Below are 15,129 nucleotides of genomic sequence, written 5' to 3'. Positions count from 1 at the left end.
GTAGTGCTGCGGACACGTTGTTTCTTCTGTTTACATGGACAACTGTATGTAAAAATACTGTTGAATTCCCAAAATCTATTCATTCGTTTGTGGACCCAGTTAATCTAATATATTCTTGAAAATACTATGTAGCGCTGCACAAATTAACTATGACTGCTGACTGGGCCGGTGGCTGCCTTTAGTACAGCGGACGCTTAGTGTACGATAGCCCAGAGAGCAGCACACGCGTGTCTTGTCTTTTCTGTGGGCAAGCATTAGACCGCATTTTAGCTACAAGTACAGTGAAACCACACTTCAGCTACAAATGATAGCAAAAATTTCCTGTCAATAGGGTCTTTCATACCAGTATATCTGTTTATCTAGAAGAATACTACATGCACCAAATGGCAATAATTAATCATACCCACAATACAGATTATATCAGTATAGTTCACTTGAACATACTGAAGTTAGCATAACCACATTTGCACAGACCTCCCAGACGTTCCTCCCACTCATACACTCCAAACTGATTCAAAGGCTAAAGATTGCTTGGTTTTCAAAAAGTGAAGCCATTATTTGAACCTTAGTTAGACTTGGCACTTTTTTTGGGTGTGCCACCATGTTTGCACAGGTTTCAGCTATTTCACTTATGTTTCAAGCTACCTAACTGTAAGCAAACCTCATTCTGGAAGCCACGGTACTACAGGTATAGCACTGCACTCTCACAAAGGCATTTACTGCCTTATCTTGAGTGCATCCCCTTCAGACTGCTGCTGGCAGTTTCTGAGCAACTAGGATCACACAGATCTGTTCGCAAAAGGTTTTGCAGACAAGCCGCTAACTCTTGGTTCTGGTCTAATGCTGACTTATTTAATTTCTGTATTTAGAAGCCAAATTCATGGCTATTGACGTTATTCAAGAAACTTGCATGCATAATTAAGACCATAAAAATCAACAGTGACCATCATAATCTATTCTTTTTTGTTCAGCTAGAAATACATTTAGATGGGAAAAAAAAGAACCCAACTTTAAAAATCACAGTAAATTTATAATAAGCAGAAAATACTTCAATCAATTCTGAATCAAATAAAAAAATTCTATTGCTTAATCTAATTCAGTAGGGATATTACCTAGCTGTGTACTTAGTGAGCACCTAGTGAAACAGTACAATCTTCTAGCAAAACTAGCACAATCAGTAAACCTCACAGAGAGAAAAAATGATTCAGTTGTTGCAGAACTTCTACAAGTAACAAATATGTTGGCACCGCATTTATAGCGTATCGTAACACTTATTGTCAGAATCTCAAGGAAGAAGCATACATAGTGACACCACAATCCTTTCCCACAAGTACAGGTACACAGCTTTTGTACTTTTTGTACAGGTCCTTTTCCATGTTTTGTACTGATAGTACTAGCTTGATAAATACTTCCTTAACTTGCTATCCACCGTTCTGCCTAAACTGACTCTGATACCCCTTACCTATTTGTTGTTCTGTCTCCTTGATGCTAGCTGAGAACCATGGTCAAAGGACCACCTGAATTTGTTGTTCTGGTGGATTTTTAACACACACAGTACGAACAGTTCTGTTTGGAGGAGATTTTAAATCTCTTGAATATAGTACATACCAGTTCCTTTGCTTACATATGGAGGCTTGAAGAATTTCACAACGCCATACAAATTCACTATAGTTCCATCTTTAAGATGATTCAGAGGAGTATACACATATTTTGGTGCAACAGACTGGAAAGGCATGATAAAATTAGGGAACAGAAGAAAAAAGTATTCAAACATTCACCCAGAATTTTGCCTTTTAACACCATCCACCCTCAGATATGCTTTATTTCATCTTAAAAAAATAAAGGTTATCTATTTTTTTCTCTTATTCACTTTAGACTCTCTAAAGATAAATATATGTATATATTCACAGGCAATAAAGCACACAAGCCTTATTTCTACTTCTTCTCGTGATTGCATCTTTCTTACAATAAACTAACCAGTCAGTTCAAGTAAGTTTCAATACATAAAATGGGCGAATAAAAGTCATTATAATAAAGAACGATGGAAAGTAATTTTTCACTGATTGGTTTTAACATGTTCATCCAAAGGGCTTTTTAAAGAACTTACATAAATAATTTTGTAATTCTTATTGGCAGTGTCACTGCACAGAATCACTGTCTTGGGGGGGCGGGGGGGGGAGTTTACCTCTCATAGCCATTGTGTAATTATTCCTACTAAAATAGCACACTTGTCGGAGGATTAAAGGACTACCCTCTGCTATTTAAGGACTACTCTCATCTTAAGGTTGCATTATATGCTGATTAGTCTCTTTTACAGAATACAAGTTCTGCCAAACTGACTGAAAACTGTGGTTTTCAGTTATGGTATCAGGGAAAAAAATGAAACTCTTCATAAAATTAACATGAAGGCAGGTTGTATCATCTTCTGTACTAAATCTTTAACCTTATAATAGAGAACAATAAAATTTCATACACAAATTTCTATGCCTTTAATATAATATTTCCTGTAGAATTTTAATTTAGACATATAAAGGCTTGTTCCAAACAGTAATCAAAAGAAATGTTAAGGTCAGTACACGAAGTCTGATTTTAAATCAAATAAAGCTTCATATTTCCTTTTTTTTAAAGCACAAGCATATGATCTTCTTTAGAATGGAAGTTACCTTTCTAGCTCACATTTCCTAAACCAACATGTAGCCTATTTTGAGATCAAGATGGGAACTATACTGCAAGTATAGAAAAAGTACTACTTTTTAATATTTTATTCTGTTTTCCAGGCATATTATTTACAAAATTAAAAGCTAAACAAATGACTGCTGGGATGAGAGTATGGAAGTAAAATAAACAGGAAAGAAAAAGAATTCCACATATACTATTTACATGCAGTTAGTCTCATGTGGTTTAAAAATATCCCAAATATAAACTCACCACAGATGTAATTTCTGAAGCAGCAGTTGTTCTTGGTTTAGTATAAATCTGAGAAAAAAATAGCAAACTCTCTGATTACAAAATTGAAGGCATTGCAAATATAACAAGATTTGATAACTCTAAAGCAAATATAACACCATAGACATACTATAGCACCATAGACATACTATAGCACCATAGACATACTATAGCACCATAGACGCTTGTGCTATGTGAGTCACCTCCGAAACCAGTAAAAAAGAAAATAATATTTACTCCAATTACATTCAGACAAAAGCTACTCCAAATAAATAACACATATATTTTCTAAAGTAGAAATGCACTTAGTTGAATATCAGTCAGGTCACGTTAGTAGAGCCAGTATTTGAAAGTCGGAGGCCACAAATCTAAAACTGTACTTGCTTACCAGAGAACTTAAATGGGTTTAGGTTTTGTACATGTCAATGCTTAGAGCAGGTGTACTTTCAGTGACTCTCTACTCTCCTTTGGGGAAAAAAAATAATTAAAAAAAAGTCAAGGCAAACTCACTACAATGTGATAAATTCTCTTTAAAGGTAGTTCCTAAGGTTTTAGAGCCATACTTATAAGACAGACTTAAATCTTCTTTGTAAGGTCTTTTAAAGAACTAATTGTGGTGATTTGATGTAATGCCAACACATACCCACCCTAGAATGAGAAACACAGGGGCTCAGCTGCCATCCTGATGCAACACCACAGTCTTATCTGCTGGACACAGGGTCCCATGTCACAGTCCTGGATCCCCGCAGCAGCGCAGACTCCTGACAGGGACCTGGTTTTGCTCTCCACCCTCAGCTGCATTCCTGAAGCTAGTTTTACTTCCGTTTATTTATTTTAAATAGTCGGGTGAACAGTTATAATAAAGAAAGTGAAGCACACATAAAATTCAGATCATTTGTGCTCACAAAAAATTCAAATAATTTGTATTAATTTTAAGCATTCAATTAGTGTGTCAGTAAATTAAGGGCCACAAGCTCCATTCTGTGATCAATGAGACAGACACCTCCTCAGCACAACCTAGACGTTCAGTGAGCTACACATCTTCCTTGGGATTAGACTGCATGTCATGAGGCCCTGCCAATACTCAACTGTGTGCCTCATATAATGCCTAAAATTTAGGTACATTTAGTTTACACACATTTGCCCAGACTCAGGGCACAGCTTTGCTATCTACTATCTTCAATGAAATTGAAAAAAAAAAAATATATTTTCTTAAATTTAAAATTATTGTCAGACAACTATACAGACAAAAGTTCAAACCTTGACATTGGCACACAACTTATTTTAGTAAGTCTCTTTTATATGTGATTTTGTGTTTAAGTTTTTATAATTATTTCTAAGTTTGTTTCAAAATCTGATGGATAGGCTCAAAGGAATCACCATATAGTATAACGCTATATCGTTCTCCGGTGAAGGTGCCTTTTCCTTTTCACTGACTACAGAATGGAGTTTGCAGCATGGTCACTTACAGTTTAGTACTATCCTTCTTTTTAACAGTAGTAGACAATTACAGTGATCAAAAATGTGCAACACTTTCTCACCAGATGCCCATAACTGTTAGGATAACTTTCGTAAGAAATACTAGAACTATCCCACTGAGGTGTCCAACAAAGTTTTTGAAACCTTAGTTTCATTCCACACCCAGTCCCTATTACAGGTTTCCAAATGTAGAACAATATCCTAAATCTCCTGTAAATTCTGTAAGTTCTATAACTTTTAAAATACTAATGCTTAGGCTTAAAAAGGGTACCAAGCGTTTCCTGAAGCAAAGACACAGAGGCCACAACAAACATGCACTGCTGATGTATTACCACAGACAAATAGAAGCAGCAGCAGAACACTCCCATATCTCTACAGATGGAAGCAATTAAGATGAACAGTATTGATGTGAGAATAGTACAAAAGACTGAGTATTTTCCTCAGAAAAAAAAGGGGTATAATTCTCTTTTAAAAATTAAGAATCTAGGAATCCATATATTTCAAAGGCAAAGCGCAATGATGCAAGTTAAAGCAGTACAAACTCGTAGCCCAGAGAAAACTAAAAATGATAGACATAAGACCACTCTTGCACCCTCTATCTTGTCTGCATTACTGCACTGTGTTATGCACAAGAATGGCCTAAGCAGATCTAGGGATCTATCTAAAGCCAACTAAGGTCAAATTTCTGCACTTAAAAAGCAGAAATTTACCTGGGAGGCCTGAGATAATTTGGGTCTTGCATGGACAGGGGTACTATAAAATTGTATGCACACACACACAAATGTGTTCTGATTGTTTCCTGATGGACATGCTAAAATAATCTGCAAGACTTCAGAGTCTAACAGATTTTATTGGTTTTTTTCCACTGTAAAGAAAAACGTTAATGTTGGTATTTGAGGGGGAAAAAAAAAGGTAAAAAAAGTTCAGTACCCACGTACATAAATGGCTGATCCAGCTTCTTCAGACACCTCCAGGTGGCAACCATGTCTACCATCCTCTCTCGCTGTAGGCGATTTTGCCAACTTGAATCCTGCAACTACGAAGGTGTCCTATGGGAACAGGGTGACAAATAGATGATTACATAGCCTGTATCACATACTCTATTTAACAGTATGTGATGTGAATTTTTACCCTAAAGTCTCAAGACATTCAAGAAACAAAAATCCTGAACAAATTCTAAATACTGCCTTTAAGTTTCTCTATTTAGTTCTTCTACCCATGGAATTCATATTTCCAACCAATGCCAGCAAGCATTTTTTTTCAAATTCTGCTAAAATTTTCACACTCTCAATGCTACTGTGAATGCCTGCTAATTTTGACAAGGGCTAGAGGGGAAGAGTAACACCGAATAAAGCAAAACAATCATTCCCCTTCGAATATACTGAAGACCAACTCCTTTCTGTGTAAGCTTAACTAAGCTAGAAAAGGAATCATACATCGGTGCAGCAGAGACAAAACACTCTTTTCTCAGAGCTTATTTCTTACTGAGTTACAGATGCACTTTGAAGAGACTCTCCTTGTACATACATTCTGTTTTGGTTGGATTGACATCTTCCAATTTCTTCCTTAAGGGTCAAACAGATAGGTAAATCAATAGAGAGGTTTCTGGTAGCAAGAGATGTTACAAACTTCTCTGGCGTCACTCCTGAGATTCTGGCATAGGAAGCAATTGCATTTGCAACTGCACTGTCACTTTGGTATGAAGTTCCTCAGACACCACAAAGCGAACAAGAAAAGGGGTAGATGATTTAAGTCCCTGCAGCAGCTCACCTTTTTAGTAGCAACCTTACCAAAAAAAAAAAAAAAGAAAATAAAGGGAGAAGATAGAAAATACATTTACAAGATGGAGATGATAAGAAAGGTATCTGATGAGACAAAGATAATGCTGGGAACTCAGATAGTATGTAAAGCTCCTTTATAGTCAACTCCTTTGGTACCAGAACTGTATAGCAGGGCTGTTACCAGTGTGATCCATTCCAGTAAACATATTAGACTCAGAAGTCCATTCTATTTGACCATTCTATTTGACCTTCTACCAAAAGCACTTCCATAAGCTTTTACTGAATGGCTTTTGTTTACGTGTTTATTTGATTACAACAAATGAAAGAGTTTTCTGATTTAAGTTGACAGTTCTAGCCAAATATTGCACTATGATGGTTTTTTTTTTTGCTATTTCAGCAATCTGACAATGCTACTCTAAATGATTTAAGATCCAAAACCTTAATGTTTTGTGCAAGAAAAAGAATGGCTGCTAGCTTAAGTGACAGTGACTAACTTTATATAGTTATTAAAGGATTTGCCAAAAAAAAAAAAAAAAATTACTGCCGAAAACATAAGTTTAATCAGACAGTTTAATACACAACAAAACTACTTAGGGCACAGTGATTTTCAGGTAGTGTCATAAATGGGAATACAACGTATATTTTGACTAAAAGATAATAAGTAAGTCACCTAGTATAAGCCATACTCAGAGCCAAGTAACTTAAAATGGGTCAAAACAATTAGACAACTCAATATTCCTTGCACCTGGAACACACCACCCTCCTAACATACATTAAAGTTGTTTCATTCTTTCCAGATAGACACCAGCTTTAAGAAACTCAGTTATTTTTCAGAAACCAGGTCTTAGCATGTGTCTTTCACTGTTGCTGATGCTACTCACGGTGTTCCTTCAACAGTGGAATCAACCTTCAGCTAAAAAGCTATGCCCTGCTATACATTATTCCCATTTCAGCATTTCATTAGATTGCAGGCTGCACAAGATTCTGGGACTTGGTTGCTGAGTCAGGATCGAAGCTCTGTACAGCTGACTTGACTAGTCTTATTCTCCTGTCTCAGAAGGAACTTTAGAATTACACACTCAAGCCTTTACACAGGCTGATAATAAATGGAAACGTTTTTTGTGAATAATATTAGATCACTGGTGATTACTCTCATGAAATACGCAATGCGTAACATGATATTCAAAAAATACCTGTGAAAGGACTGTGCAATTTCAATGAGGAAAAAAGACAGCACTAGCCTCAAAATCTAGTTTTACAGGTGGAAAGAACAGGTATATTCTCAGATTTGTTACAAGTCCAGTCAACTTTGACAGGTTGTGACTTGCAATTTCTAAACTCGCAAAAAATTTATGAGGTTTGCAGCGCCTTGAAATTGAATGCTATATTAGTTTTCAAAATAGATTAGTTTCCATTTCAACTTTAGCTAAGAGTAATTATTAGAAGTTCTCTTATAATTAGCTTGGGAATCAAATTAATTTACAGATATTTGTGGATTTTCATGTCAACAGAAGAGTATTATATTGCATATATATACAAACTATAAGATTCAACCCACATTTTTAAGCAGCAAAAAGAAATCCTATTCCCCTCATTCAAAAGAAGTGAAAAATAAAGGAAAGACAATTTTTTCCCTGATGGTTATTCTATTACAGAACCAGAAGACTCTCAGGAGACAAGAAGAACATGGTTATTCATGGTTTTGGGAACAGCCTGTTCCTCCCCCCCTCCCCCCAGGCTCATTAGCTAAACCTGTTACAGTATGGGAAGTATGATATGGAAAGCTACAAAACTGTAAAGGCTGAAATTGTAAGCAGCAAACAAAATGTACTGGACCTTACTGAAGCAATTCTTTAATGGCTAAAACTTCGGGTTTTTTTAAAAATTAAATCCCTTTCATAACTGTCGAATTGCAACTCTGACAGTTTCAGAAATCATTCTGTTCCCTCAGATTCAGATTCTTCCAAAATTAAAATCTCATTTGAGACATGTGGAAAGTACCATGAAGGCTCAGTTCACTGCGGAAGACTGAACGCTGGTTTTAGTGCACTCTGGCTGTCTAAGGGTTGTTGCCTGTGGGTTGTGGTTTTCTACTACTCTTTAGTGCTGATCTTTCTATCTTCTAATTGCTGCTCAGGGCCTTGTTCAAGATTTATATTTTCATCAGAACAATAAAACTGATTTGTTCTTTAAAATGATTCTGCAGCTTGTATATTTAGCAAATTAGTTCAGGAACTTGCCATCCTAGACTCACTGTCAAAATTCTGTGGAATCGAGAAATTTGTATAAAGACTGTCACTTCTTATTTTATACATATCTGATGGTTGTAAATGATTTTTTTGCCCTAAACAGATTGAAATGATTTTGCTGATCTTCAAGGCATGTTTCTTTCTTTAGCATGGCATATAACAAACAAAAAAAGGCTTTGATTCACAGCAGATTCCAATGTAAAATTGAATACTCTCTGACCTGCACAACTTACCACCCAGCCCAAAGCCCCTCCATGTTGTTCCCTCAAGCTCACACACATCAAAGGGCTGAAAAGGGCCATCCAGCAATTTTGAGGTCAAATTAATAGCACAATCTCTAAACGTGTTCTATTAAAAGGATTTAGGCAATTTTTATTCCTTATGGCTAAATTCATTCAAAAGAATTCTATCTGTGAAATCCTTCATTCACAATCATTAGGTGTTACTGACTTTTCCTTCTGATAACCTGTGCTGGTTGGAGGAGAGATACTAGATGTCCTATAGAATTCTTTTTGGCTCTCACACAGACTTTTATTTAACAGACTACATACTACAGACAATGTATACTTCCCAAGACCTACCACCATGCTATCTGTCAAAGCAAGCACCTTTTGCTGGAAAATGTTTCCCAGACTCAGAGATTTCTTCAAAAACAAAGTTTTAACCTGTTCAGTTCATGACAAAAGCTTGACTATCTGCTAATGGAAGCCATATGGTCAATGATGCCAGAAAAAATCCTCAAAGTACAAGGAATCACATTGCTAAGCAAGACTTCTTAAGTATTTTACAGATTCATTAAAAATACAGCAAACATTTTAATATATATTTACTATTAATTATTATTGCTAATATTATTTATCATTATTAATAAATTTATTATTTAATAAAACAAATTACGTGACTGGTAAGACTGATAAAGAAAGTGAAGGGTCTACAAAGATATATGCCAGCATCTTTCATTTCCATGGGAAGTTTTCACCTATACACGATCCTGCGATTTCATTTTTTTTTAAATGCTGCACTAGGTCAAAACTATAACTTCAAATAAATATCTTCAACTATTCACTAAACATTTATAAAACTGGTATTTTTTTACCCTTGCTCCTACATGTTCTATAACTTCAAACCTCTTTATTGATTTAAACTAAAATTTGAAAAGTGATAAAAACCTCAAAACAGTTACATCTCTGTTGAAAAAAGAGAAACATTAAATGCTTTCTTGGGTAAGATACTTTTTTTTAACCCATTTGAAGAGGCAGTCAGTGTATGTCACCTGCTGTTTGAGGATTGTCTACATGATAAAAGCAATAATTAAACATTCAGTTCCTTCTCTCTAATGTATACATATTCACCAAATCTGTATTAATTTAGTCAGATTAACAATGGTGAAAACACAGGGATTCAAAAGTTTTCAGCATCTGAATATTTATAAGTACATAATTATAGAAAAATTGTAATATAGGTCACTATACATTATATAAATGCTTCAGCTTTAATTATAGGTGTAATTCTTAAACTAGCAGCTTTGGTCCCTTATGTCTCATGAACTGATGCAGGCATCTTCGAAGCTGATAGAATTCAGGGTGTAAGCTACTATCCAGAAACAGCAAGATCACTCTCAAGGAATATAAATAGAACTTTCCCTCTTAAAGAAAAAAAAAAGAAAGGAAAAAAAAAAAGAGCTGGGAATCGAGCAAAATCAAGCAAAAAGAATTATATAAAAAGAATACACGCCTCTGATCTGAAATTAAAATGTTCCACAAATTCAGAGCAACTTGGACTTTAAGTGGTATTTTGATGTCATGCCCAAAGGTCTACTACAATTTTTACCCTTTTTCAACATACAGATCACCAGAGTTCAGGTGTGCTAGTCCATCTGAGATGAAAAATCCTGACAGAATTCTAACTAAGCCACTGCTATTTCCATATTTGAGAAAGCCCTTAATTTTTGTGCATAACAAATATTTCTAAGAACATGAAAACAGAGCCTTATTTTCTTCACTAAATCACTTCCCACCTTTTTGATGGAGAGACTTTTTACCAAGGCCTGTAGTGACAGGACAAAGGGCAGTGGTTTTAAACTGAAAGAGGATAGGTTTAAATTGGACTAAGGAAGAAACTCTTATGTTGAGGGTGGCGAGACACTGGAACAAGTTGCGCAGAGAAGATGTGGATGCCCCCTCCCTGGAAGTGTTCAAAGTCAGGTTGGACAGGGCTTTGAAGCAACCTGATCTAGTGAAAGATGTCCCTGCCCATGGCAGAGGGGTTGCAACTGGATGATCTTTAAAGGTCCCTTCCAGCATGATTTACTGTGAATTTATATTGCAAATGAAAAAGCACTAACATGAGCTCATAACATATTGTAGACTAACTTAATCTGATATCTGGCTAATACTGAAATGTCAGCAAACTGATAGGCAATCTAATAAAAACCATTAAGTTAAGGTAATTGTTTTCAGCTTGTTTTCCTTCTTTACTTGAAACACTGTCTCACAAACTCATAGGCTGACTTGCCAATGTCCTTTACCCTGGAGCTAATCAAACCAAGCTTGTATCTCTGATGAAGCAAGACACCAGCACCCAGCCAATAAAGAAAACCATGTACGTAGATTTGAATTAATTTTTTTTTTAAAAAAAGCTTTTAGTGTAACTGTCTTTTAAATCAATTTAATTCTAAAATCTATCTTATCAAATGGCAACAGACATTAAAATTATGAATATAAATGGATAACTTCTCTATCATCCATATTCATGATCCTTTACATGAGCTAGGTAAATGGTACTGGCAAAAAGAATTGCTTTATTTCAATATTATTGCTAGAAAGAATTTATATAAGCAAATACTTTCTGTTTCTTTTTTCTAGTTCATATCTAGTTCAATACTCTATTTCAGATTTGAACTGACTGAATAGACTATTTCTAATTTTGGTGACAGCTATATAAAGACAAGATAAGAAGACAACACACATCTGTGGAAAACAATTCCTAAAATAAGAAAAATATATATGTATGTTTTACCCCATTGCGTATAACTTTTGCACAATCCTCTGCCATTTTTCCATATATTAAAATATTGATGCTGTTGATCCGTGAACATAAGTTATCCAAATCTAGAGAAAGGAAGCAGAAGTGATTCCAATCACCACACCTTCTCCAAAACAAAACAGCAATGCGAAGAGATTTCCAAAATAAGTTAATCTACAGAGTCTAACACTTTTCATTCCAATTAATCTACAAACAGAAAATCCTTTCAAATAGTTATACAACTACTTTTATGTGCTAACTATAGGTATATCAAGCAGAATATTCTTCATAAAAGGACCATTTAAAATGTGCACGTTGTACATCAGTGTACATTAAACAGTAATGACAAAGACTTCCACTTGGACAATTCAGTGTATAGTTTTAGAGAGGAAATATTATCCAGTCACATTTGATTTTTTTACATTAACACAGATCATATTGTAGAACTACATAAACTGGAGATATTCCAGGAACAGACATATCAATAAATAGCCTTCCAGGAGGACTGAAGTAGAAATTACGTTGTTATTTCAGAAGAATTTTCTACCTTTTACTGTTTCAGAAACAACGCTAATGATTTAGATGCACAAACATATTTTTTGAGACTGTGGAGACTGTGAAGAAACCCTCCGCTCTCCCGAACAGCCATATGAAATTAGCAAGAGTCAAGGAGGTTTTGTGTCCCTCTTTGGGAACCCTGAAGCAGGCAGGGAAACTGACTCAGGTCCCATCAACTTCATTCACCTCTGCTAATACCAGTCACAGGCAGTGTCACCAGGTAGGATCTGCACCCCTCAGCCTGCTGTTCAGTCACTGTCACAGAATTTGTAGAATCAGGAAGGCTTGGAGGGAGCAAGTGATGATTCTCCAACCAGTGTAAGGAAGGAGCTGAGAAGGAAATGGAAAGTTCCTTGAATCCAACATAGACTCCTGACTAATGACATCCTCTGCCTTCCTGGCTGGAAGGGGTGATGAGCTTTGGACTTAAAAGGGACACGTTATTTTTTTGTATCATTTATTACATGATGAACAACTTAAGCCTTTCAATGTGTTAATGTGTCTGCTGATACTTGAATATCTGAGTAATCAGGTGAAATTCCATTTTTTTAACTGCTTAGATTAAAACAGAATGAAATACAAATATTTTGCTGCTAATCAAGATACTGATGTATATAAAACGTACACTTACATAGTGTATATACTACGTATATTATATGGTAACCATTAAGAGTGCATTTTTCTTAGTCCTTCTTTATGATAAGCAGTTTAAAAATACACTATAAAAGCCGTTCCAAGACTGTACTTTAGAAGATTCTGCAACAAGAAGTCTACTAACATATAAAGACTGTATTGCTTCCATTAACTTACCTGGCCTAAGTTTAAAATAATCTATTTTTGTAGAGAACGAACACTTTTATAGAGTATTTTAAATATAACATTTTACTGAACACTAAGAAAGCAGGTTCTAGTGATGCAATAGCATGATGTCAAAAAAAGCGTCAAGAAGCTCAACAAAATAAATTTTAAATTTATACTAAAATGTAGTACCTTGAAGAACCACCTTGAAAAAGTCTGTCCCATCTCCCAGTTTCGTTAATGGGTAGGAGAGAATAACTATTCCCTAAAAAGTAAACAAAACAAGAAAGAGTAAACTAAGACTATAGGCCTCTAAGTTACTGAAATACTGATAGCATCTGAAACATGTGTAAGCTAGAAAAAGGTAGAATTGAAGTGCTAAGTGCAAATTATCATCTGAATTCTTAAAAACAATTAATAGAAACTGCTAAAGACAGCATTGAAGAGCGATATTCTTGGGATATAAAAAAGGAAATATTACGTGTCAATATACTTAGATGCTACTGACTGCTACTGATGATAAGCTTAGACTAAACAATTAAAGTACCTTTTACTAGTTACAATAAAAGCACAAAGGCTACAGTTTTAGCACAAAACCTGAAAGGTGGCTAAAAAGGTAGGATGATCAAAATCTTAAAGGATACAGCAATTTCTCCGGAACTATTGGCAAAGGATTACAACATAAATATCGAAGCAAAATCACAGTCAAGGGATAAAAGATGTATATGAAGATAAATAATTGTGAAAAATAGAAAAACTGTACAGCTGGGAGAACAGCATTACAAAGTTTTGAAGCTGTAGTGACCTATTAATTTGTCAATAATACAAATGCTCCAAAAGATGCAAAGGTTCTATTAATTATGTAAAAATACTCTCTTCATAGTGAAGTTGAGTTACAATGAAGCAAAAATCACAGACCAGCAACTTCAGTGATGTTAACATCTCTTTGGAACAAATGTATTTTTTAAGAAAGATGTCATCTCATGAAAAAAGGTTCTCCTTCAACAGTAGCAGAAATGTCAATTAAATGTATTCTTCCACAGTATGGCAGACAAAGCAGTCTCCTTCTCAAGGATAAAAACACAGAAATTGGTTCAATAAAGAAAAATACAAAAATTTGAAAACAGACTCTATAAAGTGTTTAAGAGAACTACACAAACAGCACAGGAAATAAAAGAAAAGGTTTCTCGTAAAGAGACAGCAGGGGCAATCTGTTTATAAATGCACAAAAGCAACATTAAGAGGCAAGTCAGGTAAATCATAATAATTTTACAGTACACATATTCAGTGGGAAGCCTGACTTAAATGTGAGTAAGCACTTCTTAAACCAAATTAGGATAAAATACACAGCAGTGAATTGTTACTGTAGAGGCTTTTCAGAGTAAAAGTAGTCCTACAACATGTTAACTGAGGAGGAATCCAAATCAAATTCAACAATTTATTTTACTATCTGTTTTATAAAGAAATACTAAGACTCCGCAAATCATCCTTTTCCAACCCAAAGTATATTTTGATTTTATTACACTAAAAAAATAGCCACACTGAATTAGATTTAACATGTACCATATTGCTTTATTGCTTTTGAGACAGTAGTAATGCTTCACTTAAGACGAAAATGGTCAAAAATCTATGACCACACGTTTTTAACAGGAGTTGTAAGGAGACTTAAGTATCAAATAACAATCAGCACCTGCAAAAATAATGTTCTGAGATTTGTCTATGAGTACTTAAAGAAAGGTTTGCCACTTGTTTTCAAAATTTCAACTTTGTTCAAAATTTCAAGTACTATATATAATTGTTCTTGCTGAGATTGTCTTGAAGCATACTCAAAAGTAAATAAAATACTCTAGTGGCTCCACCACTTTCCTTTGTATCCCAAACACCTATGCTCTAGTTCTCCTCCTAAGCAGAAATACTACCCGCTGCTTTCTCAACATGCCTGAAACTCTTGGGCTCCAAACTTCAACAAAACCTGCCTTAGCAAAACCTGCTCAAATTCACTCTTCCCCCACCTATCCTGCTCTGCTTATTGAGCCCATAGACAGACTTCTTCCAAAACCCTCCCTATTCCATATGCCACTAGACTCACTCTCAAACTGACTATGCGCAATTTGTCTAGTAAACGTCTCCTTCCTTGCTGTAGCCTCGTTCCTCAGACTGTTCCAACAGCTGATTTGGCAGCTCATTTTCACGTTTGGTTCAGCTTTGCCGCAGCAAAAACCAGAGGATTATGAATTAACAGGAGGAGACATCAAGTTCAGTTAGGGGACATCATGACTGAGGATGTATGGTCA

At 35.3% G+C, this 15,129-nt stretch overlaps 1 protein-coding gene across 2 annotated transcripts in view; it reads right to left on the bottom strand.

Moving 5' to 3' along the window:
• Positions 1–15,129, bottom strand: part of POT1 (protection of telomeres 1) — an 81,343-nt gene that overhangs the window by 56,870 nt on the left and 9,344 nt on the right. Inside the window, exons 3-7 of one of the 2 annotated variants that reach the window (XM_068402227.1) lie at positions 13,028–13,100; positions 11,474–11,565; positions 5,364–5,474; positions 2,929–2,976; positions 1,609–1,723 (exon numbers count right to left, since the gene is read on the bottom strand). In XM_068402227.1, the coding sequence (XP_068258328.1) occupies positions 1,609–1,723; positions 2,929–2,976; positions 5,364–5,474; positions 11,474–11,565; positions 13,028–13,100 (439 nt within the window). The remainder of the gene's footprint in view (positions 1–1,608; positions 1,724–2,928; positions 2,977–5,363; positions 5,475–11,473; positions 11,566–13,027; positions 13,101–15,129) is intronic. The other variant, XM_068402228.1, reaches the window with a different exon arrangement.

Source organism: Nyctibius grandis, chromosome 5, assembly GCF_013368605.1.
Source record: "Nyctibius grandis isolate bNycGra1 chromosome 5, bNycGra1.pri, whole genome shotgun sequence".
Lineage (NCBI taxonomy): Eukaryota > Metazoa > Chordata > Aves > Nyctibiiformes > Nyctibiidae > Nyctibius > Nyctibius grandis.
Note: the sequence above shows the minus strand (reverse complement) of the source record. Positions and strands in the feature narration are given on the sequence as shown.